Below are 25981 nucleotides of genomic sequence, written 5' to 3'. Positions count from 1 at the left end.
CTTGCACCGGGAGCGCACCCCGGGACAAGCTTCTGCACCGGGGGCTCCCCCTTGCAGCGGGTGCGCACCCCACCCGTGACTGATCCCCCCCCCTGCTTCTGGGCAGGGCACACCCTCCGGGACCCCCCCTTTGCACACTTTGGGGTTCCCCCTTCAACCACTCATTCTCCCCTTGCACCCCACTTTTGCAGCAGCCCCCCCGCCCTGGGGCAGCCGGTGGGGTACCTGCAGCCCCCACCGAGCCCCGAGCACCGACGGGGGTCACAGAGGAGATGGGAGAGGGACGAGCCCGGGGCGATGCAAGTGCTGCAAGGGACCCCTGAGCCCCCAAAAGCGGGTGTCCCGAGCAACCCCCCGGGAAGGGCAGGGGGTGAAGCCATAGCAGGTGGGGTGCTGCCGAGCTGAGAGGGCGGTGACGGCGCTGAGCCTGGCACTGCGGCATGAACGGGGAGGCGAGTAACGAGCCACTGGCCCAAGACTCTTCCAAATTAAAAATTCTTTATTTAAACTCTCTCCAGTTCCCCTTTCTCCCAGCCTGGAGCGATCCTGCTGCTTCACCAGGCCCACGGGCTGGGCCCAGCACCCGCACAGCAGGGAGAGGGGAAGCTCGCGGGAGCCCTTGGCACGGGGGTCTGCGCCCCACGAAGCGGCCCCGGAGCACGCTGCGCCCCACATCCCCGTGCTGCTGCGCCCCTGCCCCGCAGCGACAGGGCTGCCGAGGGCCTGCGTGTGGCTAACCCCCGCCTTGGGCATCGCCGCTCCCAGCAGCGTGGGCCCCCCCTGCCATAGGGGTGCCCCTCCAGAGGGGGGAGCGCGGGACACCCCAGTCCCTTCCCGGCCTGCCGGGTGCTGCCATCATTTGCGCCTGCCGAAGATCGACTTCTTGCTGGGGTTCTTCTCGCCCACGCTCAGCCCGATGAGCAGACGCGCCTTCTCGTCCTCCTCCTGCTGCTGGATGGTCCCATCTGATTTGTTCTCCAGCTTCCCTCGCGTTTCCGCGCCCGCCGCTGGCTTCAGGCGTAGCTTCTCTTTGATCACCTGCCCCAGGATTTAGGGGGTTCAGCACCCCAGGGCCGCACCCAGGCTCCTCGGCACGGGTGAAAGCCTGAGCTGCTGAGCCAGCGCGGCTGCTTCCCGCTCTGGAGAACGTGCCACCCACCGTGGGGTTTCCACCCATGTCCTGGGCAGAATGGCTCCGGCAGCCTCCCTGCGAGCAGGTAGGAGGCACCGCGGGATGGGGTCCCACATACCTGCGCCACCAAGGCTTTGCGGCTGTCCCTCTTCACCGCCATGGCGAAGTCCAGCCACGTCCACGTGTTGTTGTGGTACTCCAGGCACGGCAGCACCAGGTTCAGGTCGCCCCAGTCCACGCTGTTCTTCTCGCCCTGGGTGACAGGGGTGTCAGGCAGGGTGGAACGATGCCCCAGGGCCCCCCCAGCCGGAGGGGCTGTGCCCCCTCCCCAGCACGCCCCGTCCCCCTGGCCCCGCACCTTGTAGCTGACGCAGAGTGGCACCTGCGGGATCTTGATGTAGATGAAGGAATTGTTCATGGCCGCGCGCTCCTTCATCTTGTCGATGTCATCCACGGGATGCTGGGGACAGAGCAGGAGCCATGAGCAGAAGGGAAGGAGAAGGGACACAGCCAGGAACCAGCGGGGAAGAGACAGCTGGGCACTAGGCCATGGCATTGCTTCACCGGGGAGAGGCAAGAGCTGCTCTGGCATGGTGTTAGGAAAATGAGATGCTGCAGGGATCACATCAAGTGTGCAGGTGCTTGGTTGTAAAGGATGCAAATCCTCACGGTGGGAGGGAGCAGGAGAAAACGGGCAGGCAAGCGGGGTAGGACATGGCTGCCCAGCCCTGCGGCCGAGGGAAAACAGACTGGCTGCACGGCAGGACTGTCCCCGATTCCCCCCTCAAGGCAGCAGCGTCAGGTACCTCGGGTGCTTTTCGGAATGATCTTCTGACCCCTGACGTCCGATTCAGTCCCTGAGCGACCCCCTTCCCTGGGCCCAGCGAGTCATCAGCCACGATCAGCTGCCGTGGCTTCACCACGGGGATCCCTGGGACAAACAGGGTGGGAGGCGGTGGCTGGTGTCTGGCTGGGGGTTAGCCATGACCCAGACTCCTCCCAGCTTCGCTGCTCTCCCCACTGGCTCCCTGCCCACAAGGGAGACCACAAGTCCCTGTTCCTCGATGTGTGGTCCACCAGCAGCTGCCCACAAACATATCTTGGACACACAGCCAGAGCCACTCAAGGACATGGCTCGGGTGCCAGGGAGCAGGGTGACCATAAGCCTCTCACCTGTCGTCACCAGCTTGGACTTATCTTCCTCATCCCCCACCTCCTCCTCCTCCACATTGCGGCCGGGGAAGAAGAAACCCATCATCCTGTGGAAGAACTGATGGGTGAGCTGGATCGTGAGGGGCACCACGTTCACCTGCAGGGAGAGAGGCACGTCAAAGCCAGGCACAGGCTGCCTGTGCCCCACGGGGGACCCTGCCACCTCCCGGCCTGGTGCTGGCACCTCGAAGTGCTCCTTGATGGAGATGCCTCCCACGGGTGGCCGGACCTTGCTGAAAATCCTCAGTGCCAGCTGCCGTCCGGACTGGCAGGAGCTCTGGGGACGCAGCACCACCTGCAGGGAAGAGGACGGGTGGCTGGGGTGAGGATAGGCCACCCTGGCCAGGCCACCCATGGGTCCCCAGGGTGCAGGGCTGCTCCCGGAGGCTGCCGCTTGCCTTGTACACAGCGTTGGGCAGGAGGTTGTTCATCGTGACCCAACCCAGTTCCAGCAGATGCTCAGCCGTGTCATCAGACTTGTTGACCTGCGCACACAGACCCATCAGCCCCGCAGGTCCCGGGCCCTGGCTTGGGGGCTGTGGGTGCCACGGGCTGGCTCGGTACCTTGCTGTAGAGGAAGCGCTGGAGCTCCAGCTCGGCTATGCCCAGCTGCCCGTCCTCCTCAGTCAAGCGCCAACGTGCCTGGGCGAAGTAGAACTCAGTCCGCCGTGCCACGCTTACGTCCTCCGGCTGCTTTCGCAGCTCCATCTTGTTGGCTCGCTGCAGCTGGAAGTCCTTGAAGCACCTGCAGCAGAGAGGGGAGCGCTGGGATGTGGGAGCCCTGGAGTAAGGGGGACACAACGCTGGGGAAGTCAGAGATGGTCCCTACCTGATCAGTATGTTCAGCTCCTCACTCTCTAGCTGCAGGTCAGCTTTCTCCTGGCTCAGCTGCTGCTGCAGCCTGTGGTTGAGGTCGAGCAGGCTCTCGTTTTTGCTGTCGTCCTGCAGGGACTGAAGGACAGACAATCCTCAGCACCCTCTGCCCCAGAGCAGGGACCCCAGGGAGCCAAGCCCTCCCTGGAAGAGGGCTAACCTTCACATTGGAGTACATCTGCTTCTCCAGCTGCCGGATCTGGGCGACGTGCTGCCTCACAGCCTCTTGCAGGTGTAGGATACTGCTGCGCTGCTCCTCAGGATTGCTGGAGATTTCCAGCTGGAAGCGCACCCGCTGTTTCTTCTCGCTGTGCTCCTGGACATGGGGATAGGGGAAGGTTAGGTGCCCTAGGTGCAGCAAGCGACACGGTGACCTGAAGCCTTGCCAGTACCTTGCGTTTGGGCTCCACGTGCAGCAGCAAGTTGTTGACTATGTCAAGGATCATGGCATACTGTGCAGGGTTGGTGGAGATCTCCAGGTCGTGGTGGATCAGTGTGAACGTATCCACAGCTCCTGTAGGGACACACAAAGGGCAAGTTGGGCCTCAACATGGCCAGAAATGGGATGCGTGTGGGGGCCAGCCGGAGATGGAGAGGGATGGGGAATAAGCCAAGGTGGTTACGCTGGCTCCAGCAGGCACAGCATGTCCAGCATCATTTGGTGCACTGCCATGTGGCTGGGGACCCCTGCTGTAGGCACCCCTCTGATCTCAGCAGGGCCAAGACAGACCATCCTTGAGCTTACCCGGCACCTGTGGGTCAACCCAGAGCTCTGCCCCCCTGAGACACACTGCCTGGATGCACCCACCCTCCTGCTTCTTCAGCAGATCCTCCTTCTCCTGGTTGGCGGGAGTCTCGGGGGGCTTTATCTGCGTGGCCAGCTCGGGGTCAATGTCATGGCTGTAGCTGATATAGTACATGCGGCAGCTGCAGCGAGAGATGATCCTCTGCACCTGCTGGGTCTGCTGGGCTTCTGAGGGCTGGTTCCAGTCTGGGGACAGGGAGGGAGACCACGGTCAGAGGGCCATGGCCCAGCACATTGGGAACCTTACAGCACAGGGCTCAGAGCATCAGCCAGCTCCTGGAGCCATCCGGCGACAGGCCAGGCGCTCTCAGCTTCACCAGCCTTGGGGTCACACGCAAGTGGGATTGGGGTAGGCGCAGCAGCCAGCTCTGCGGGCAGTACCTGTGGTGGTGCTGACCATGCCCCCCACCGCCTGCCCGCTCTCCATCAGCTCCTGCACTGAATCCAGGCTCCGTTGCCGATGCTCCTCAATATTTTTCACCTGGGGAGGCAAGAAGGCACCACTGGCTGTCCCTGCTCTCCCTGCCTTGGCCAGGGCACTGACAGCACTGCCTGCCCCCCACACAGCTCACGCATCACAGCCCCCCAGCCGCTCACCTCCAGCCAGAGCTGCCCATGCTCCCTCTCGGTGGGGCTGCTCTCCGTCGTGGCGAAGTACTGCATGCCGTCCAGCAAGCAGGTCCAGGACGTCTTCTGCTTCAGCGTGTCCCCGTACCAGGCAGGGTGGTGCTGGCACTGCAGCAGCTGGGCCTTCGCAGCGGACACGATCACGCAGCCCTCTGTCTCCGCACCGCGCAGCACCATCTGCAGGGGGAGAGACCCTGGGGGTCAGATGAGCCGTTCTGGGGCAGGCACAGCCTCTCTAACAGCAAGGCCATGGGGAGCGGAGAGCGTGGGGACAGGCAGGCTGGCCAAGGGCAGGTACCTGGCAGTTGACCAGTTCAATGAGGCAGTTGCGGTTGTAGATGTCATCGGTTTGGCAAGCGGCAATGCCGCACAGCTGCTCGCTAGCCCCCGACTCCTCCTCCGTGAAGACCACGAACTTGTCCGTCTCCTCAATGAGCTTCTGCAGCATGTAGGCCCCTGGGGGAGGAGAAAGGGTCAGTGCAAGGCTACGGGGGGCTGGCTGGGGGTGACAGGGTGAAGGCAGGCATGGCTTTGGGCTAGCATGCACACTGCTGGCTGTGGGTTTCCCCTTGCTCCCCTCCCTGCCATGCTCACCCCCTGAGGAGGCTCTCTCAGGACGGCCGCTGGTGATGGGAGCAGTCACTCTGGCAGGGACGGAGTGAGCAGAGAGCGGGCCCCGCTTCAGCTTCTTGGCTTGCAGCTGCGTGTCGATCTTCAGCCCCTTCAGGGCCTCGGTGGAGAGGTTGCGCTTGAGCACAGCCGCTTTCTTGTAGCCGTCGTAGAGGCCGAAGGCGATGTCCCGGTTGGTGGTGGTCCAGGACGCCCGCAGGTCCACCAAGTGCAGCTGGTGCGTGTGGAAACCATCGTCCCCATCCCGCAGGGGCAGCTCCTGGGCACAGAGGGTCAGAACCTCAGCATGGCAAAGCCACTCCCAGCCCCTGCCCATGGGCTTCACACACTGGGGCTGGGAGCCCTGCCGGTCCCTGCAGGCAGAGCATGGGGACCAGAGCCCAGGGGACCACCCCAGAGCCCTCAGCACGGACCCATACCAGGGATGCTGTGGCTGGAACAAGGCATCCCTTTGGCCAGGCGCTGGGGAGATCAGAGGCCTTGCAGGTCTGTCTCCTCTCCAGCCAAATCCCTCCCCCATTGCACCCAAAGACCAAGGTCCCCTTGTCCCAGAGGGATGCCGTCAGGCCAGCACAGGCTGCATGCCGTATGTCTTTGCAGCGGTACCTCCTCAGCCGTGCGGTTGCTGTGCCGCTGGTAGGTGAGGGAAGACAGGCTCAACAGATGGGTTTTCTTCACCAGGGTGTCGAGCCGGTGGTCAGCATTCTCGTCACAAGTGGAGGCCATGAGGTGCACGGTGACCTGGCTCAGGTCGCTCACCATCTGTGTGATGCTCCACTCCGAAATGAGGCGTCGCATCACTGTGCCGGCTGGGGGACAGGGAGAGGGGTCAGCTGGGGCCCTGCCCTGCCTGGAAGTGCTGCCGGCAGGGCCCCCACTCACCTTGGGGGATAAGCCGCTGGGTGCCGCGAGTGAAGATGTGCCCCTGGCAGCACTCCACCTGGATCCCCCGCTGTTGGGCAAAGGAGGCCCAGTAATGCACCTGCGAGGGAGCAGAGAGCAGGGGCTGAGAGCCCAGCGCAGGCAGAGCGGGGAGGTAACACCGGACCCCCACCCCCAGGACTTGCCTGCAGCCGGGGGAAGAGCGCGGTATAAGACAACTGCTTGTAATGCTGCCCCAGCTTCTTCTTACTGGGTTTCATGTTGTTGAAGAGCTTCCCGCGACAGATGGGGCGCGTCACGCTGGTCCACGTGGCCCAAAAGTTCTGCATCCAGCGGAGGGTGCTGCTGTAGAGCAGGATCCGGGGCTGGGAGTGCTCTGAGAATACACCCGCCGTCAGCCAGCACTGCGAGGCAGGGACACAGCAGCACCCAACCCAGGACTGATAAGGATCGCTAAAACCAGCATGCCTCGCCCCATCCCCCTCGGCCCCAAGGGATCCCCGGGGCGCCATCACCCACCCTCACTGGGCCGTGTCAGGTCCATCCGGATGGAGAGGTTGAGGTTCTCGGAGCGGAAGGCACGGTAGGAGTCGTACTGCTGCCCCACCGGCACCTCGGGCAGGAACTCGGGGGAGCGCAGCACCACGCCGTGGTGGTCATGGGGGTTCCCGTGGCACAGCCACTGCAGGTCCAGCGTCATGCAGAGATCGGGCAGGTGCAGGAAGCAGCAGTCGTCATACCTGAACGGGGAAAGAGAACCCAGTTATCCCCCAGCACTGGTGGCAGCCCCTGCACTCCTGGGCCCACGCTCACTTGGAGGCTGTCCGGACGTTGATGTCCAGGTTGCCCTTGAAGACGAACTGCCCAGGCTTCCAGTGGAAGGAGAGGTGGCTCCATTCCCAGTGCATGTTCTCCGTGGTGTTGTAGGGGTCCTGCAAGGACAAGCGTGGGGAGAGGCAGGTGTGAGCCGAGCCCAGGCCACGCTCTGCTCCCTACCCCGGCAGTACCCACCTCGGTGGCCAGCTGGTGCAGGTTGGCCTGTTCAATGTCCATGTGCCAGTCCCCGTGGAAGAGAAGGCGGCTCTTGTCCCACCAGGGCAATGGGGCGCTGGGGTCCTCTGAGGGCTTGGTGAGGAGATCCACGCACTGGCCGATCAGGGTCCAGGCCGGGTCCCAGCAGGGCCCCCAGACGATGGTGTACTGGGAGATCTCAGCTGGGGACATAAAGGTTGGCTCAGCCCTTTGCATGTCCCATGCAGCCCTGTCCCCACCGCGGCACAGAGCCCCCCTGTCCCTCCAGCTCTTACAGTGGAAGTCGTGGTAGAACTTCAAGGGTGGCATGTTCCTCTCCACTGACGCATCTCCCCAGGGCAGTCCCAGCTTCAGGACCTGGCGGCGCCGGGAGCAGGCCTGGCCACACTGCTCGGCTCCGATCAGCCGGCCGGAGAGCTGCCAGTTCCGGATCTCAAAGAGGTAGCGAGGGTAGTCACGGATCCGCACTGCAGGGCAGAGGATGGGCTGAGAGATGGGGCAGTGAAGGGACGCTGCCCCAGTCCCCTACTCTGGGCCATGGCAGGAGCCGCTGTCCTGTCCTATCTCGGCTCCCTTCCCACTCCCTTGAACCTCCAAAAATCATCGCCCCTGTTTGGTTACACATCACGTGGTGCCAGCAGGTGCCTGTCCTGGGACCCCAGGCCACGCAGCCACCATGCTGTCCTCCAATGCCACCCTCACGCAAAGCAACTCACCGAAGAAGCTGCCAACTCTGCCCTTCATCATGCGGCACCACTGGGTGACCATCTCCAGACCCTCAGGGGGGAACGGGCTGACGCCGTCCAGGTCCCTCATCTGTTCCAACACACGCTCCGTGCCGTGGAAGGACTCATCAGCCATGGCCACCAGCTCCAAGTGGGCCAGGGTCCAGGTGAGGAGGGCCCTCCGCATGGGTGTGTTGGCATAGAGGCGCCGCGAGCGCTGGATGTAGATCTCGATGTTCTTCTTCTCCAGCGAGGCATAGAGCTCCTCGATCTTACGGGCAGGCAGCAGCTCGCCGTGCTGCTTGCGCAGCGCAGCCACCTTGGTGTCCAGCAGCTGCAACCGCTTGGCACTCTCCTTGCTCTCGTCCTTCATCAGCTCGTAGTTGTCTCGTAACTTGACCTCAAAGACGTCATCCAGGAAGACCCAGGAGAAGTGCGTCACTTTGAGCAGGAGGTCAGGGGGCAGCGCCGTGCTGGCAGGGCGGCCGTGCCGATGCAGGCCTTTCAGCCACTTCTGCACGCCCACAGCAGCGTCCAGCGTGCGGGAGAAGTCGTACTGGTAGGGGAACTCGATGGTCACGCTGGCAAAGGAGAAGGCCCAGCCGCGGTTGCGGAGGGTGCGCAGGGTGGGGAAGGCGCAGCGGTGCAAGATGACCTCCTCCAGTTCTGGCAGCAGGTTCACCTCCACCTCCTTGAAGCTGAAGATGCTGTGTCCGTCAAAGCCAGCGGCCAGCTCGGGGCAGTAGCCGTGCAGGGCACCGCCGTGCCAGCTCACGGAGGTCCGTTCGGCAGCCAGGCTGATGTAGTTGGCCTCAGAGACAAAGGCTGTGAGCTTGGCAGAGCTCAGCTCCAGTGACAGGGACAGGAGTCTTTTGGGGGAGGTCCCATCTGGCTGGAGGGGCCCTGGTGTCTCAGTAGGGGTGACTGGGTGGGACGCTGGGCTCTCTGGGAGCGGGGAATGAGGCATCCCGTGGCCGAGGGCGCTCCGCAAGGCTTCCTGGCACTGCAGGGTGGCCAGGGTGTGATGGTACAAGTGCATGTGGTCGGGTGGGCTCCACAGCACCGCCAGCCCCTCGCCGCACTGCACCTACACCGGAGAGAGCAAGCAGGCACCAAGTCACCGCCGGGTCCAGCAGAGCCCAGCCCCATTCTCCTCTCCAGCACCTTTCGGTGCCAGCCAATCCTCCCCCTGCCCCATCCATCCCAGTCCCACCAGTACAGGATAAAGCAGAGACCTGACACCCAAACCAACCTCCAGGGAGCGGATGCTGCTGTGGTAGGTGACAGAGAGCATGGAGAGGTTGGCCACCGGATTGGGGATGGCAGGAGCTTTGCAGCACGGCTGCATCTTCTCCGTGATGCTCTTCACCAAGGCCAGCACCATGCCTTGGATGCTGACCGTGCAGCTCTCGGCACTCCCCAGGATGGTCAACGTGTCCAGCCGCAGCTCCAGGGCACCTAGAGAGATGGCACGTCAGTGCTGGAGGCACGGAGGAGGCACACCACAACATGCCACGTTCCTCTGACCGCGGGGCTGTTCCAGGACAGCCATCCGGGATCAGTCTGGATGCTACTTACCCACCAGAGCTGAGAGTGTGAAAAGGTTCACGTCCTCCACCTTCAGATCCACCTTCCAGAGCAGCCCCCAGGGCTCAGCTGAGGCAGAGGGCGGCTGCTTGGCAAGCCCAGCTCCACTGGGCCTTGGGCAGAACAGGGGCAGGACCCTAGCCAGGCACTCTGTGCAGGTGTCCGACGACTCCACTTGCAACCCCCGGATAGTGCAGTCCAGGAAAAGCGTGTCCGACTGGGCGCTGGACATGCCCAGGGGCTGGTTGTAGCTGCCCTGCAGGACAAACAGGACGATCACTCTCAGGCTGCAGGATGTCCCCATGCCACCATGTGTCCCCATGCCACCCACATGGAGTTGCAAACAGGCAATCCCCCCTTCCAAGAGCCACCCCTCGCCCCCTCAGCTCGCCCCTCACCTGCAGGTTGAAGGAGTCGAGGATGAGGGCTTCTCCCCACACATGCATGTTGGGGGGATGTGGGGCACGCTGGATGTGTGAGTCGTTGCCCACGCGCCAGCAGAGGTGGTCCACGGCCAGCACCGCTCGCTGGTGCACGCTCTGCGGCCGCAGGTGCTGGTAGTCTGCAGGCAGAGAGGAGGGGGTGAGTGCAGGCAGGGCTCGCTGCTGCCTGCTCAGCTGCCCCCGAACAGGGGCAACCCAGACACAACCAGGCAGGAGTCCACAGCCCCTGGCCAGACACAGACACGGGCAAGCACAGAGATAGCATGGCCCTCCCCATTTTCGTCCTGGTGCCTCTCTGGCAGAGCCACCAAGCCCCAAGAAGAGCCCAGCAGCCACCCTGGTGCCAGCTGCCAGCCCGTACCTGCAGAGATGGAGTTGAAGCCCAAGGCGAAGGGTGGCGTGTCCCCCAGCTGCACTGACACATTGACATTGGACAGCGAGGCACACAGGATGATGGGCGCTATGATTTGGGGATAACTCCTGCACAGGGCAAGCAGGGATGGGCTGTTACGGGGGCACTGCGTGCCCCAGAGCCTGGCAGGGAGCAGGCCCAGAGGGACGTCCTCTCCACAGCGGCCCCCCCGACCGCCTGCCACCCTTCATACCAGCCTCCCCATCCCACAGGCCACGCACAGGGCAGAGAAGGTGCTGGGTGCGTGGGCACCCTGCCAGAGCATAGCAGGTGAGAGGAAACAAGCTGTGATACCAGCAGCTGCCCTGAGGCTGAGTTTACCTTCCCTTGTGCCCTTCGCTGGGGACAGGCACCGCCCGGCACCTGTATTCCTGTGCCAACAGGCCCAGCCAGTGTGAAAACTCTTGGTGACGGTAGTGGATGATGCAGGTGTTGAGCAGCACAGCAGCTGAGAGGTCAATGGCTGTGACCTAGAGAAGGGAGAGGGCCCGGTGGCAAAAAACTCATGCCAGGAGCCGAACCAGCCACCCCCAGGGGACAGGAGCATGCCCAGCACTCACTCACCTGCACACTGGTCTTCAGGGAGTTGAGGCACACGATGCGCTGGCGGCTCTGGGACAGGAGAAGGCCGTCTGGGGAGAGAAAGGAGCAGAAGTGAGAGGTGGCAGAGGGCAGCGACAGCAGCCCTGTCCCGCAGGTGCCCTCCTGGCTACTTGCCCTCCAGCTGGAGGTCTACACTCATTTGGTCCAGGTCTGAGGTGGGCGTGAAGTTGCGCAGCGGGATCTGCTCCTCTTCACGCTGATATAGAAACTGCAGCAGCTTCAGGCTCCAGGTGAGGTGCCTGTAAGAAGCAGGGAGTCACTGCCAGAAGGGAACTGAACCGTCATGTCCTCCATCTCCCCGTCTCTCATTCCCAGCTGACCAGCATGCTGGCACAGAAAAAGACAGCAGCCAGTGCCCAGCTACAGCCCAGCCCAGTGCTCTCATCAGCAGAGGAACCCATCAGGCTGTCCTACTGGAGAACCAGCTAATGTGCCTTCCTCCTTCCCCAAGAGCCCAGCCCCAGGCCAAGCTCAGTCCTTCCCACCAGGGTGGGCTCTAGGACTTGCTCTCTGCAGTCTGGCAGAGCAGGGGACGAGCAGGGGATGAGCAGGGAATGGTGCAGCTGTCCATAGGTCTATGTCCCCAGCGCTAACCGGGGCTAGGATGGCCTCCCCCTCCACCTGCCTCCTTACCTCTTCTGGCTGTTCATAGACAGCACCATGCTGGTGCTCTCCAGCTTCACCTCCACCCTCCTGGGGATGAGCTGCAGTGTGTCCCTGCTCAGCAGAGACAGGGACTTCAGGGGCTCTCCCGAGCCTGGAGAGGGACACACAGAATCACGGGAAGGCTCTTGCCCAAACCCCCACACCCTGCAGCAGGAGGGAGCGACGGCACAGCAAAATCACTCTGGCTCCAGGGTAAGCATGGGGGCTGCCAGCCCCTGCCCTGCCCAGAGCTTGTCCCTGTCCCCGTCCCTGACCTGCGCTGGGCCGTTCCCCCACGCTGCTGCGCTGGGCCCTGGCAGTGATGCGGTGCAGCAGCGGGCTGCAGAAGAGCCCTTCGTGTAGCTCTGCCTGCAGGGTCCGGACGCGCAGCCTGACGCCCACCAGCCGCCGCTTGCTGCTGATCTCCAGTGAGAGGGAGAGCGCCAGGGCCAGCTCTGCCAGGCAGGTGTCATCCTGTACAGGGACACAGGCAAGGAGTGCACGAAGAGTCACCCAACTCCCTGCCGGTGGACGCTGCAGGTGAAGCACTGGGCACAGCAAGGAGCCCAGAGCGTTGCAGCATTGCCCAGCCTCAGGGACATGCTGGAACAGGTCCTCAGGGTGTCCCAGAGAGCCAGTGCCCAGGCTCGAAATGTTGAATTTCTCCCTTTCCCAGCACTCACCAGCTGGCTGCTCCGGAGGACTTTGCTGTTCACCTTTGTCAGGCTCACCTCACAGGTCAGGCTGGGGAGAGCAGAGAACAGATGGAGGATGCGGGTCCTGCTGCCTGTGAACCAAGCCCCTGCCTTCTCTTTTCTGTGGGACACAGGGACTCCAAGTCCCTGCTCCAAGTCCTCCCAAAAGCAGAGCACACCCTAACTCTGTGCACAGCGCAGCAACTCATAATTTGGAGAACACACAACTTGAGCTTCTCATGAAGGGAAGAGGGACCAGGCCAGCCTCGGAGGAGGTTAATGTGTCACATCACAGGTGACACGAGATGCTGCTGAGCAGGACAGAGAGAGGCAAGACACCAGACTGGGGTCGGAAGAGCCTCCCTACCCCCTGAGACCCAGGGCCAGGCTAGGGAAGCAGAGCGGGGCACGAACACAGCGTTACCTCTTCCCGTCACCATTCAGGAGGAGACGTGTCTTGCTGGCCTGGATGTGCCAGAGAGACTCTGAGGTGGCCACATGCAGAACCATGATGTTGATGGAGTCCATGTGGATGGAAAAGAGCTGGGGGGAAGGTGCTGATGTGAGGGATGTCCAAGAGCAGCACAGCCCACAACAGCCTCTCACCGAGCCAGTGTCTCACCTGGCTAAGGAGCCTCAGCAGGGAGGGTTTAAGAGTCAGGTCTGCTCTGCTTTCATCTCCATCAGCTTCCCTGGGAGCCTCCAGGACTGACGGCTGGAACCCACGGCCCTTCTGGAGATCTGTGCGGATTCGCACCTCGCCAAAACACAGCTCAAAGTAGCGCCTGCGGAAGAACAGCATGGGCAACTCTTACAAGAGCTCACACATGGCACACCCGGCCCCATCGCCAGGGATGCCCCCCACCCTGGGGATGTGCAGGACCAGCACAAGGGCATCCACAAGACACTGCCACCTCAAAGAAGAGTGATTCGCTCCCACACAGAGCAGACCACGGGGAAATAGGGACTGCAGAAAGGTGTAAAGGCAGCAGAACCGCAGTCAGTGGGGCCAGGGATGAGCCAGACCCCCCAAGAGAGCAGGGAGGGAGCTGGGGTGGGGGTACGTACGGCAGCTCCCGGCTCAGTTTACTGGAGATCCAGACGTTGTCGATCTCCTGCAAGGACGCACAGGTAGGTCAGAGAAGAAACAACCTGGCTCTGCCTTGTGATGCTCATCCCTACATTCCCACTCCGCTCCCAATGCCTGGCATCATGCAGGGAGCAGCCAAAAACCCCAAGTTTGGCCATGGGAGGAAGGGCCTGGCACCAGCTATGGAGCTGTGCAACAGCAGCTTGGCTGCAGGGATTTGCTGCCAGCCTGGAAGTAACCGCAGCCATCCCGCGTGCCCTCATCTGCTGGTGACTGCCCCTCGCCCGGGAACCCACCACAGTCTGCTGCTCCTGCTGGAACTTCAGGCTGATGTTCTGGGCCCAGAAGAAGCCGAAGGACCCAATCTTCAGCTCCGCATGAAGCTTCTGCCGGCACCAGGTGACAGCCAGGCGACATGCCAGCCACCTGTGGGGACAGGAGGAAGGCCAGGGTCAGCTTCCCCACTGGGAACCCTCTTTCCCTTTTGAGCAGCAGCACCAGCTCCAGCACCCACAGCTGGATGGGAGCTCCCAGGGCCTGGCCCTGCCAACACAGGTGCCCCAAGCTGGGGCAGGGACCCTACAGGGTCACACCCCCCCCCCCCAGCCCTAAAGGACCCCCTTTCACTCCCACACTTCCCCGACACCCATGCCACCCCTGTGGGTTCCCCTGGACTCCTGTAAGCCCCCAAGCCCCTGACACCCTCCCACCCAGCCCTATGAGCCCTCCCAAACCCCCACAGCACCCCCCATGCCCTGCACACCACCCCTCCAGCCCTAGGACCCCCCCCAAGCCCCTGCAAGCTCCCACCTCCCCGACACCTCTCCTCCAGCCGTGTGAGTCACCCCAAACTCCTGACAGCCCCCCCAAGCCCTCTTTGTCCCCCTTAACACCTGCTGCCCTCCCCCCAGACCCCCAACACCTCACCCTCAGCCCCGTGGGTCCCTTCCCACCCCTGGTAGCCCCCACGCAGCCCCGTGGGCCCCTTCCACCACCCCAACCAGCCCTGTCACCCCCCCCCAAAAACCCTACAGGCCCCCAAAACCTCCTGCCACCCCACTGCCAGCCCCATGAGCCCCCCCATCCCTGTCACCCCCCCCCCAAATCCCTGCGGGCCCTCCTATACCCCTTGTCACCCCAGTACCAGCTCCGTGGGCCCCCCCACGCCCCCAAACCCGCCCCCCCCAGGCCCTGACCGCGCCAGCAGCCCGGCGAGCAGCGCGACGACGACGAGGCCGAGCAGCACGGCGGGCAGCGGCGGCGGCATGGCGACCCCCGGTCCCGGTATATTTCCCACCGCCGCCGCCGCCGCCCGTGGGGCCGACCGCCCGCGCACCCGGAGTGGCCGCTGGGAGGGGCGGGGCGGGGGCGGGGCCGGCGGCGCGGCGAGGGCCGAGCGATGTTTTCCCGGAGTGAGCGGGAGCGGCAGCGCCCCGCCGGGGTTAGCACCGGGATGGGGATGTACCGGGTCCGCCCCCCGCCGCCACCAGTCCCGTTCGTTCCCTCTACCCCCCGCACAAACCAGCCACACGACAGGGGAGGATTCAGCTCTTTTATGGCCTCAGGCTCCCGCCGGGGACGGGGAGCGGATTGGGGTACAGCAGATGGGGCGGGGACCGGAGCACAGGTCCCGGGGGGGACAGCAGCCCTTCGGGGGGGGGGGTCCTCGGTCGGAGGGGACCAGACAGAGGAGGGTAGTCCTCCGAAGAGGGTTGGGGAGTTCAGGAATCTGCTCCAGGTCGGGTCTGGATGTTGGGCTTAGCTTTGGGTCAGGTCTGGATGTCAGGTTCGGTTTTGGGTCAGGTCTGGACATTGGGCTCGGCTTTGTGCTGGATTTGGGACACAGGGACCTGCTTTGTGCTGGATCTCAGATGTTGGGATCTGCTTTGGGTTGGATTTAGGACTTGGGGACCTGCTTCATGTTGGATCTCAACTGTTCGGCTCTGCTTTGGGTCAGGTCTGGACATTGGGATCCGCTTTGTCTCAGATTTGGGGCACCGGGATCTGCTCCACGTCAAATTCAGGACACCAGGATCTGCTTCGTGTTGGATTTGGGGTTCTGCGTCCTGGCGTGTGTCAGACCCGGGTGAGGACAGGGGCCGTCCCCCAGGTCGAGCAGCCCTGAACACCGCAGGGCAGCACCCAGAGGCTCGGCGGCAGTCTGTCTGTCCATCACAACTCAGCGTGGTGCCGCTCTGCTTTGAAGACCTCACTGGGCTGCATAAAGATGCCCTCCATCACCCTCCAGTAGTTATTCTGGCTGGAGGCAGCCATGCCGTGCACCTCCTTCTGCCCATGGATGGGTCGCCCGTACTGCTCCCCCGTCACCGAGAGGAAGACATCGGTGGAGGCGTGTTGGAAGCGCACCTCGCCGTCCCGCGCCCAGTAGGTCCCACTGCACACCACTGTCCAGTCATCCAGGTAGTCGCCCTCACCGGCCTCCCCGAACGCGCTCACCTCCTGCGGGTGAAAAAGAGCTCGTTTGGGGGCTGGGAGGAAAGGGGGGACACAACTCAGGGGTGCTCAGCTGGGCCCAGAGGGCAAGGAGGGGAGGCAGGGGAAGGGGCTGGGGGGCGAGGAGGCACCTGGTTGGGACTGGGGCTCTGCTGGGACTTGGGTGCTGAGGGGGACAAGGGGGAGCCGGTAGGGATGGGGAAGCAAGGTGGGACTGGTAGGGACCCAGTTGGGACCAGGGAACAAGGCAGGGATGGTAGGGACATGGGGGACAAGAGGGACCCAGTCTGAACTGGGGAACAAGGTGGGACCGGTAGGGACATGGGGGTCCCGGTCGGGACCAGGGAACAAGTCAGTGCCGGTAGGGACAAGGCGGACCCGGTTGGGACCGGTAGGGACTCAGGGGACCCGGTAGGGGCCGGGAAAAGGGGCTGGGCCCGGGGGACAAGGCGGGGGGGGGGTAATCCCGGTCCGGCCGGTGTCCCGGGGGTGTCAGGCGGGTACCTGGTTTCCGGAGAGCGGGGAGGCAAAGCGGTGGCTGTGGAGGTTGCGGCCGGTGCCCAGGTGGGTGAGGCGGATGGCCTGCCCGCAGCGCACCGGCGTGCCCCGCTCGCAGACGGCCGCCGTACGGCCCCGGACCCGCCAGTAGCTGTTCCCGTCATCCGCCGCCGACACCCCGGTCACCGACTGCTGCCCGCTGCCTGCGGAGGGGGGAAAAAAAAAACCGCGTTCAGGCCCGGCCCGGTCCGGCAGACGCGGTGCCCGCGGGGGCGGAGAAAGGGGGGGGACGGGACACGACGTGTTCCGTTACCGGAGCCGTAGCGAACGTCGTGCGAGTGCAGACGGACATTGTGCCGCACGTTGAGCAGCTTCACCACGGAGCCGCAGGTGACGGGCCCGGGACCACCGCGCACCGCCGCGCCCAACGCCAGCACCAGCACCGGCACCAGAACCGGCGGTACCCGCCTGCCCGCCACCTCCGTCCCCATCCCGCCGCCGGCGGAAGCGGAAGTAGCGCCGCTCCGCCCGCCCGGAGGTCGCCGCTCGTCTGCTCCGCCCCCCCTCGCTCGCCGCCGCCGCCGCGGAGGCCTCCATTTTCCCTCGGCGCTTCGGGTAAGGCCGCACCGGGTGGGACGGGGAACCGCGGCGGGCCGGGTGGGGGCGAGCGGCGGCAGGGGGCGGTGCCGGTAAGGCACGCGTCGCCCTGGTACTGGGCCGGGGGGGGGGGGGGGGGGGCCGTTGCCACGGGAACGGTGGGGCCGCGACGGGCCCGGGGCGGTTACGAGGCCTCCCGGGCTGGGCGTCTCCGGCGGGCCTGGGTCTCGGTGAGGGCGGCAGGGACGTTCCGGTGCTTGGCGTGAGGCTGGGCCGCGGGGCCCAGGTGGGTGGGCGGTGAAGGCAGCGGTGGCCCCCTCCGTTCCCGGTTGCCGGCGGCGGGTGGGGCTGGCGGTAGCAGGAGCCTCCCGGGACGAGGACCCCGTTTAGGGGGCCGTGCCGCAGCGGGGTGAGTCGGGCTGGGACGGGCAGCACCCGGGGCTGGGGTGGGGGGAAGGTGAGGCGGTTGGTAGGGGGGGCCCAAGGCCGGGGTGGGGGGCCGCTCCCCCGGGAACGGGAGGGTGCCGCAGTCCCCCACACCCCCCCACCCACCGGAGCGACCCGGCTCCCCCGTAGCAGAGACGGCAGCGGAGCCTGGGGCTGGGGAATATCGCTGACACGGTAGAAAAAGCCGGTAGGTGTGAGGTGATGGATATGGAAAGCGTCGGCTTGTTTTCCTGGAGGGAGGGGGGGAAAGGATCTGAGCTTTGTTTCTCAGGTACGCTGGCAGTCCGGATCGGCTCCCGCTCCGCGGGTGTAATTCCCGGAGTGCTGCATTTGGTTTTGCAAACTTCTGACAAGGTCTTCCGTGAAAAGCCGAGGGGCAGCAGCCTGGGAAGGCCCTTTCGGGGATTAATAATTGATTAAAGGGTGGCAAAAAAGGGTAGGGACGAATGACTGGTGCTCACGGTGGAGTAAGGTTATTGTGGAGTTTCACAGCCATCTCTGCTGCTTTTTTTTTTTTTAATATGATGATGTGGAGAAGGAAAATTTAATCCTAAGTTATTTAGGATAGCTGAACCGGACTGTGGGAAGTTGCAGAGACCAGATAATACTGAGTGGCTGAGCGCTAGTGTGGTAAACAAGATACGATGGCAATGGGTGTAATGAAGGTGACAAACACCGCAGTGATTGACTCTACATCAGCTTTTACTATTCAGGAAAGAGCTGTTGGTGTCTCAGCAATTGTTTCTTTTAAAACATCGCTTCAACGCCCCGCCGTAGCCTAAAAAGGATATTTTGGAATTACTTTAAAGGAGCAGAGAACAAAACAGAAAACATCATTATGCCGCTGCATAAACGGTTGGCAGTTTGTGCCCTGGCTGTTGCCAGCAGTTCTGGTTAGTCCGTCTCAAAAGGGGAGCACTGGAAAAGTAGGGGCAGGAGCAGTGCGGACAAGCAGGTTTCTGGGCAAGTGAAGCTTTCCTTTCCTCACCTTAGGGGAGAAGCTTGCTGACAGGAGATACGATGCAGGTGCATGAAGTCATAGGCAGGTCAGAGAAAGCGAGGAGGGAACATCAGTTTACTGTTTCTTACAGGAAATTACAATGCAGCGGGTCTAAAATAAACAGGCGGAAGTGCTTTTTTCACACAACATGCTATTAAACTGCGGCACTCTGCTACAGGATGTTCCACCGCCTGGTAGCATCGGGGGCGGTGGGACCAACGGGACCAACGGGGAGCATTAAAACTAGCGAAGCAGGTATGGGAAGTTCCTGAGCTGCGGTGGCTGGCTGGCTGGACTTCCCCTGTCACAGCATCATCGGTCTCCAGTTGTCATTTTGACCCTGTGCTCCTTCGCACATCTACCACTGAGGAGGGTGGGAATGTCTGGTTTGGGTCCCGACTTCAGAAATTTATAAAACAGCTATAAAAGCTAAGCACAAAACTATATATTGCTGATGCTGTATCAGGGCTGGCAGGCCCTGGGGGAGATTGGCCCTACAGAAGTCCCTGCCTGTACCAAGGAGTGGCTCTGAGGAAGAGCTCAGCACCAACGAGGTGCCCGTGAGGGTAGTTTGTTGTGGTGCGAATGCCTTACAGTGCTTCACGGGGATGTTTTTGTTAGGCTCATAAGCTTCAAATTAAAAGATACCAATATGATCTCGTCTGAATTCTGTGGTGGGATGCAGCCTGGAGATCATTGCTTAGTCATTAGTGTTAAGTTAATGCGTTCCGGCTCAACTGTGACTTTTTTTTTTTTTCCAAGAAAACCAAAATTGATTTCATTGTGAGAGCTTCAGGGGGTGGAATGGTGGCATCACCTTTGCAGTTCGTTTAGGTTTTTCCTAACGAGCCATTTCTTGTCAGTCTTTTATTCCTGTGGATGTACTAGGGCCATACTTAAATTAATTTAATGAGCATTTCATTGACAAAATGAAGAGATTGGGCTTCCTTAGGCTTTACGTTTTAGTTGAGTGAAGTTTCCCAGCCTACTTATTCTCACAGTGCTTTCCGAATCCTCTCCAATTTAACTTTTCTCTTCGAAGTGTAGACATGAGAACTGAGTGAAACTGTTCAGTGGTGGCTTTGGCAATGTGATTCCATGGACCTACATGATCTTAAGTGGACTGTGAGTTGAACCATGAAATGGCAGAGGTTAAACCAATCCCTGTCCAAACCCTCTCCCCCGCCCCCCAAAAACCCCACAAAACCAGAATTAGTGTGCGTCAGGGCCTTGATGTAGTTTCTCCCACGAAGGACAGGGAGAAGTCAAGGACTTGCTTCTCTTCAGCACCCATGCTGTAGTAAAGCCTAGATTAGCACTTGTTTTTGCTGTTTTGTGCAGACACTGATATCCTGAGGTTGATTGCTGAATAATAAATGTATCTCACTGTGAGGACACTCCTTGGTTATTCTGTGAGCACCGCTGAGGTCTCATGCCTTAGTTGGCATCCCTGTGCCTGGAGAGCATGAGATGCTTCTAGTTTCCCTCACCCCACACCTGCTCAGGCTGCGAAGCTCCTGTGGGGCATTGCCGTTCCTGATGCCATCCTGCATGCGGATGTGTCCCTGCCTTGCCAAAGTGCCACCGTAACTGGCAAGGTGCAGGAGCTTTTCCCGTAACATATTCTGATATTTTGCAGGTGCTTGCAGCTTATCTCTATTTCTAAACCGAATTAGTTAAATTTTGCTGGTGTTTGAGGTACAAAGCTGCGTCTGCCTCCAGCACTGCGATGTTTTGCGGTCCTAAGCAGCCAGCAGGTATCTGGATGTGTGGCCAAGGCTTTACAGTATTTGAATGTATGGTTTCCAGAATTCTCAGGTCCATCACAAACCAGCACTTGTTCTAAAGGAGCTGCCCCACCTAACCGGGGTGGGGGCAGCCCACAGTGCCTGCAGCCGATGTCCAGCCTGGTCCTGCTGACCTGATCAGAGCTCTACAGTCTCGGTATTGACAGCAAAGAGAGCTATCTTCTCAGGGTCATCTCAGTTAAAAGGAGCTGTGGACTCTGGACAATTGCCACTGTGCCCTTGAGCTGAGCAAAGTGCAGATGCCACTGGTAGAAAGCAGAGGTTGTGTAGTTGCTCAGCCCTGAGCTGCTCCGGCATTGCTGCCGAGTGGGAGAGGCCGTGCGCGATGTGAAGGCACTCACGCTTCCCTCACCTGCTGCCGTGCTGCTGTCGCAGCACTGCTTGCTGCATTGCCGTTGTCTTTGGTCCATCTTGGTCGGTGTCTAGTGGCTGTCGGGCATCTTTGGGGTGAAGCTATATATGTATCACCTATAGGAGCCTGTCTGATTGTGTACAGGTAAGCGTGCAGGATTAGGCGCAGTCTGCCTGCCTTTTTGGTGCTCTAGTGCAATTTAGTACTTGCTCCCGTGCTGCAGCAATCTCTCACCTTCTCCCAGGAGTGTTACAGGAGCAGGGATGCTGCTGTGCTGCTCCGAGGAAAGGCCCGTAGCATGATACAGCTGGGCCGGCCCAAGGCTCCTCAGTCTGGAGATTCTCAAACCCTCCCCAAGCCAGACAAGCTGTGTTGCTAGAGCAGGGCTTTCCCTGTGTGACCGACAGCTCGAGGGACTCCTGCCAGGCAGCAGCACTGGTCTGAGCTCTGCCTCTGCACCTCCATGCGCACTGTCTGCAATCTCTGCCTGCTTCCCTGTCCTGTTTTATTTCAAATGAAGGCCTCTCTGGTGCTGAGGGTGGGAGAGGCACCTTTAGTCCATATCTGATTCAACATCTCCATGGTAATAGCTACCCTTGCTTCCATTTGCCATGCTAAATGACATCCCTGCTGTCCTGAGGTGGATTTCACTGGAGCTGAAAACACGCAGTTTCGTGGATGGTTGTCTTGTGTGGAACCTGCTCGGCTGGATCATTAAATGAGATGGGTTTCTGAAGTCCTAGCTGTTCCCTGTGTCCAGACAAATTTGATTTGACATGAACTGAAATTGCTAGGAAATGCTAGAACAAGTGATGAGGAAGAAAGTTGGAAGTGTGAGTGAAACGCTTCACTGGCAGAGAATAGTAAAATTGTGTGTGATGCTATGACAAGGGGTTTTCTTTCTTGCTTGATTTGTGTGTTGATCATGGACAGGAGAGAAATGAGATAATTAGACTTGGAAATGCTCTAGGAAAAGCCACTTAGCCTGCAGTTTTGTGTATGTTAGTACACCCCGATGGATATGTGTAGAAGAAGAATTGGTGAGAAAGTGTGAAGTTGACATAATATTCATACGCAGGCTGGTAAACATAATAATTCCTGTTCCTCTGCTGTATGTAGTTACACAATTCATCAGTGGCATTTGTTTCAGGAACACATATTTAACTAGCATCTGTACCGCCCTCTGAAGTGTTATTTCTGAGAGGGAAGCTTAAATACATGCGTGCGACTCCTACAGTGTCCTCTCGAGGATGGAGATCGCCCTGTGCCCGCACACCAAGCCAGAGCAGCTGTGTCCTGTCCAGGTGCAGAGCAGTAGCCTTGGCCCGCTGCGATTTCTGCCTGTCTGGAGCGTCGTAGATAGATGTTGGTCACAGCCATGTAATCTGCAGCCAAGGAGTATGAGCTGCTATCTGCTTGTGTATGAAATCTGGCAGAGGTCTTGCCCTTGTCTTTGTTGTGGGTTTTCTTTAATAAGGTACAGCCGACACATTCGTTTGGAACTATTAGTATTTTAAGACTTAAAAGGTTATCCAAGATCGGCCTTGCGTGTTTTGTTTGGTTTTTTTCTTTAAGGGAGAAATAAGTCTCTGGTTTTCTCTAAGTTGTTGTGTTTGTGCACCAGATGTATGGATCTCAGGGCAGAACAAGAAGTCCCGCACACAAGAAGCGTCATGGCAAAGCCTTGATCAGGTTGTCCCGTATGGGACTGATTTCCTTCCTTCAGCTGTTTTGTTTGCAGTGGGGAAATGATTATGGGAACATTGTGAAGCGTGTTTGTTTAGGTATCGTTCCCTGGCATATGGAATTTTTTTCTCATCTTTTTCTCCTTTTTTTTTTTTTGTGTGTGTGTGTATATTAAATTACATCAGATGTAATTTAACATGGAGGTTTTGGCTTTAGATCTGACACCCCCTCTGAGCTGCTTTTTGTGCCTTCCCAAAGGCTGGTACTTCTTCCTGGACTGGCATTTTCATCTTCACAGCCATTTGAGGAATCGGTTTGTTTTTTCCTATAGCTGACTTTTGTAAGCTTCTGTTGTTCTGGTGTATGTAAAAAGGAACTAAAAAAAAAAAAATCCTTTGAAAATTTTAAAAACAACAGCAAGTTTTGTAACCACAAGAAGTGGAAGGCTCAGAGAGACAGAACTTGAGCTGTGTCTTTATGGGGACACACTTTTTCTTTGTGCCAAGCTTGATTTATACTGCTTCCAGAAACCCCAGTTGGGGGAAAAACGTCAAACAAAAGGTTCTGGATATAGAAAGTACCCTGTTTCTTAGTCTCTTGTTATTTCCTAATCTCTGGACAGAGGCTCGGCCGTGGCTCTGGCTGTGTGGGGCAGTGGAGCTGGGCAGCCAGCAGCCCCCAGCCCCGACCCTGCAGCACTCCCCAGGGCTCTCTCCTGTTTGCTCCGTGGGGCTCCGCAGAGTCTTGCTAACAGCCTGCAATTGCGACTCAGTCAAGGGCCTTTTCAGGATCACCCTGGCTTCATGAACTGAGTGAGGATTAATCATATTAAGATCCTAATTGGTTGGACTGTGTGCCTAACACTGTGCAGTGTTGGTGGCAGCATGGGGTTGCTTTCCTGGCCTCGTGGGAGGGTATGGACAGGATGAAGGGCTTTGGCTGCATGCGCCGTTTCAGCCACAGCCAGGAGCTCGGCTGCGTAACAAATGCTGCTGTGGCAGATCCTGTCCTGTTTGCTGAGACACGGGTTGACAGGAGCTAGCAGCACTTGGCTGCTGGCTTTGCTTGCCTAATCTCTGATGACAGGGATGTCCAGGCAAGGTGGACATGGGTAATTCAGGGCCTTGATATATAATTTGAAACCCTCTTGCCTTAGCTGTCTTATCTCCAAAACCCAGTAGGGGGAAGTGCTTGTGATGTGATGGATGTCTCCTCTTTCCCCAGTTCCTGTGGAGCTGTGTGTGAGACGCTGCAGCCATGTCTGACTTTGTAGAAAGTGAAGCGGAGGAGTCTGAGGAGGAGTACAACCAGGATGGGGAAGTTGTGCCCAGAGTAACCAAGAAGTTCGTAGAAGAAGATGAGGATGGTGAGTCTGCCTGTCTGTTCGGAGTTTGCTAAATTGTCTATGTGCCTTGCTGCTCTGTTTTACATCCCATGACTCTGCAGATGGAGCAATAACTGTGCTATAATAGCATGGCCATCTGCAGTTGATAATCTCAGCTGTTTAAGTGCTTCCCTTCCTCAGAGTGCTTAGGTGGTTTTTATATTTGGCAATAGAAAATACACTACTTCACCCCCGTGGGACTTGCAGTCACACAAATTGATAGTAAACAGTAAAAGCAGAGGAATTCTCCCAGTGTGGTCACTCCACCTGTTCCCTCTGCAGAGAGAGCATGAGACCACAAGACAAGAAGTGGGGTTCTGGCACGAGCAGCTTGCTGGGTTCTGTGTCAGTGAAAGTGTTCAGTTAAAACTCTCTGTGTGGACAGTGTGAAGGAAGATGCTGTTTGTACAGAGCCGAGAAGGAGTCTCAGCAGATAATCAATGAGTAAATGTCTAACACTTGCTGCTCTCCACCCCAGATGAGGAAGAGGAGGAGGAGAATCTCGATGATCAAGATGAGCAGGGGAACCTGAAAGGATTCATTAACGATGACGATGATGAGGAGGAGGAAGAGGAGGAAGAAGCTAGTGACTCTGGAGACTCTGAGGACGATGTTGGGCACAAAAAGAGAAAGCGCAGTAAGTTTTGTGATGAATGTTCATAGCAGGCCACAGCGTAATACTCTCAGTGCCCTGCCGGAGAGCAGAGCTCTCCCTCTGCCCTGGGTGTCTGCATTGGCTGGGTAAGCTATACCCTTCTCACTGGTTGGTCTATTCCCAGATTAGTAAAAGGAGAGTGTAACTCGTCTCTACTTTCTTCTCTTAGCTTTTGATGACCGCCTGGAAGATGATGATTTTGACCTGATTGAAGAGAACTTGGGCGTCAAAGTTAAAAGAGTGAGTTGTGTTCCCATGCTGCTGTTAGTGGTGTGGTGTGTCTTGGCACGAAGGAGGGTGGGCTCCTGCCTGGAGTGAGCGAGTGGTGCCTCCCATCTGCTCCTGCCCTCTTGGAAAGGGAGAACTGAGTGCTTGAAGGAAGCAGGATCTCTCCCTGCCCAGGCAACTGGGAACTGGCTTCCTAGAGTTTGCAAAACACTTTCTTCCGATTCCTAAAGTCTGCTGTACTCCTCCCTTCCCACCTCTGCAAGACAGTCTCAGAGGAGCCCATCTTCCAATAACTTTCTCCTGCATGGTACTAACCTCAAAGTCAGCGCAAGCTCTAAAGCTCCTTCTGTAACGCTTGCTAGAGAGGTATCAAGCCAGGTTAACACTGGTGGTGACGACATGCAAGTGACACAGGCCTGGACACGGTGCAGTCCTCAGCAGACAGTTATGTTATATACACGCTGTGCCCAATGAGCACCTGCAGCATGGCTCCTGAGGGGGTGGCTCTTCTCCCCTGTGTGCCTGTGCTGTGCTGGGCTCCATCCTGCTCCCACTCAGGTGCCTGTAGAAGAAGTGCAGTTCTGGCCTGGCGGAGACCACACTGAGCTTTCAATGTCTGTGCCAGGAATTACGTGCACTAACAAGCCGTTTCACTTGCAGCAAAAATTCAGGCGTGTGCGAAAAATGTCGGATGATGAGGATGACGAAGAGGAAGACTATGGAAAAGAAGAACATGAGAAGGAAGCCATTGCTGAAGAAATCTTTCAGGATGGTGAAGGCGAGGAGGGAGGGGAAGCTGTTGAAGCTCCTGTTGCTCCACCAGAAGAGGAAGAGGAGGAGGAGGAAGATGAATCTGGTGAGTACGGATGGTCAGTTACATCCAAAGTTTGTCCTAGGATTAAAGCACAGGAGCCAAGTGAAGGCTTTCTCTGAGCTGTAAGTAACTAAAGGCTGTAGCCCTGTTGCGGTCAAGCTCTTGCTGGTCTGATTAGTACAATCTTTAGAATTAAATGTTTCTGGGTGGCAGGTTTAGTTTGTCTGTCTAAACCACTATGTCCAGAAGCACATTACATGTGCTGAGGTGTTGAACATCTCTAAGCTGCCTCCAAAATGGAAATGCTTCAAAGGAAGGAAGTCAAGGCGCTGTTTAGTACCTCGTAGCACAGTGCATGCCTGCCTTACTTCTCTTCAGCATCAACCCGTCACCACTGCTAGTACCATACTGAAAGAGTTTGAAGAATTCTTTCTGTCTACTGTCCAAAGCAACAAGGCCTTTTCTGACTGCATTTTCAGTGCACTGGGCTGCAGATAGTTGCCAGATGGCTTTGCCTGTGTCTGGAAGTTCATTCTAGCTTCTTATTGTGGTTCAGGCTCCTGGAATGTCTGAGGTTGATGTAGGAGATGCTGTGGGTAGCTGGGCAGACTGACAGCCAGCGGCAGCCTAAGTCTGTGGTGGAGGCTCATAGTTGCACTGGCTGA

The 25981-nt window shown here is 59.1% G+C and overlaps 3 protein-coding genes across 6 annotated transcripts in view; 1 reads left to right on the top strand and 2 right to left on the bottom strand.

Annotated features, from left to right (window-relative positions):
* Positions 1-481: 481 nt before the first annotated feature.
* Positions 482-14739, bottom strand: BLTP2 (bridge-like lipid transfer protein family member 2). 2 transcript variants are annotated; one of them, XM_052803299.1, is made up of 39 exons: positions 14590-14739; positions 13690-13819; positions 13372-13418; positions 12926-13088; positions 12728-12846; positions 12292-12352; positions 11884-12082; positions 11597-11720; positions 11078-11202; positions 10925-10992; positions 10682-10830; positions 10310-10428; positions 9904-10067; positions 9497-9761; positions 9171-9376; positions 7910-9005; positions 7469-7660; positions 7173-7375; positions 6975-7093; positions 6681-6901; positions 6347-6537; positions 6162-6261; positions 5886-6088; positions 5244-5538; positions 4948-5105; positions 4620-4826; positions 4404-4503; positions 4026-4208; positions 3610-3731; positions 3378-3533; positions 3174-3295; positions 2909-3089; positions 2743-2829; positions 2529-2639; positions 2306-2441; positions 1939-2063; positions 1491-1592; positions 1251-1385; positions 482-1038 (listed from the first exon to the last, which is right to left on the bottom strand). In XM_052803299.1, the coding sequence occupies exons 1-39, from the start codon at positions 14658-14660 to the stop codon at positions 856-858; spliced, it is 6738 nt and encodes a 2245-aa protein (XP_052659259.1). In that variant the 5' UTR covers positions 14661-14739; the 3' UTR covers positions 482-855. The 2 variants fall into 2 exon arrangements, 1 of the variants encoding a protein (XP_052659259.1); XR_008237451.1 differs by lacking the exons at positions 482-1038; positions 1251-1385; positions 1491-1592; ... (12 more) ...; positions 5244-5538; positions 5886-6088 and having other exon boundaries at positions 6347-6565.
* A 192-nt stretch (positions 14740-14931) lies between these two features.
* On the bottom strand, positions 14932-16868 carry SDF2 (stromal cell derived factor 2). Of its 2 annotated transcripts, XR_008237450.1 has the most exons (4): positions 16659-16868; positions 16352-16548; positions 15306-15853; positions 14932-15243 (listed from the first exon to the last, which is right to left on the bottom strand). XR_008237450.1 is itself a non-coding variant. In XM_052803298.1 (3 exons), the coding sequence occupies exons 1-3, from the start codon at positions 16834-16836 to the stop codon at positions 15566-15568; spliced, it is 663 nt and encodes a 220-aa protein (XP_052659258.1). In that variant the 5' UTR covers positions 16837-16868; the 3' UTR covers positions 14932-15565. The 2 variants fall into 2 exon arrangements, 1 of the variants encoding a protein (XP_052659258.1); XM_052803298.1 differs by having other exon boundaries at positions 14932-15853.
* Position 16869: 1 nt separating this feature from the next.
* SUPT6H (SPT6 homolog, histone chaperone and transcription elongation factor) overlaps positions 16870-25981 on the top strand; it is a 30596-nt gene continuing 21484 nt past the window's right edge. The window contains exons 1-5 of one of the 2 annotated variants that reach the window (XM_052803296.1): positions 16870-16960; positions 23460-23601; positions 24098-24256; positions 24444-24514; positions 25163-25358. In XM_052803296.1, coding sequence (XP_052659256.1) covers positions 23493-23601; positions 24098-24256; positions 24444-24514; positions 25163-25358 — 535 coding nt within the window. In that variant the 5' untranslated portion in view covers positions 16870-16960; positions 23460-23492. Of the gene's footprint in view, positions 16961-17803; positions 17826-23459; positions 23602-24097; positions 24257-24443; positions 24515-25162; positions 25359-25981 lie in introns of those variants that run through there. The other variant, XM_052803297.1, reaches the window with a different exon arrangement.

This window comes from Harpia harpyja, chromosome 12, assembly GCF_026419915.1.
Source record: "Harpia harpyja isolate bHarHar1 chromosome 12, bHarHar1 primary haplotype, whole genome shotgun sequence".
Classification (NCBI taxonomy): Eukaryota; Metazoa; Chordata; class Aves; order Accipitriformes; family Accipitridae; genus Harpia; species Harpia harpyja.
The sequence above is the reverse complement of the archived record's forward strand: the minus strand, read 5'-3'. Positions and strand labels throughout refer to the sequence as shown.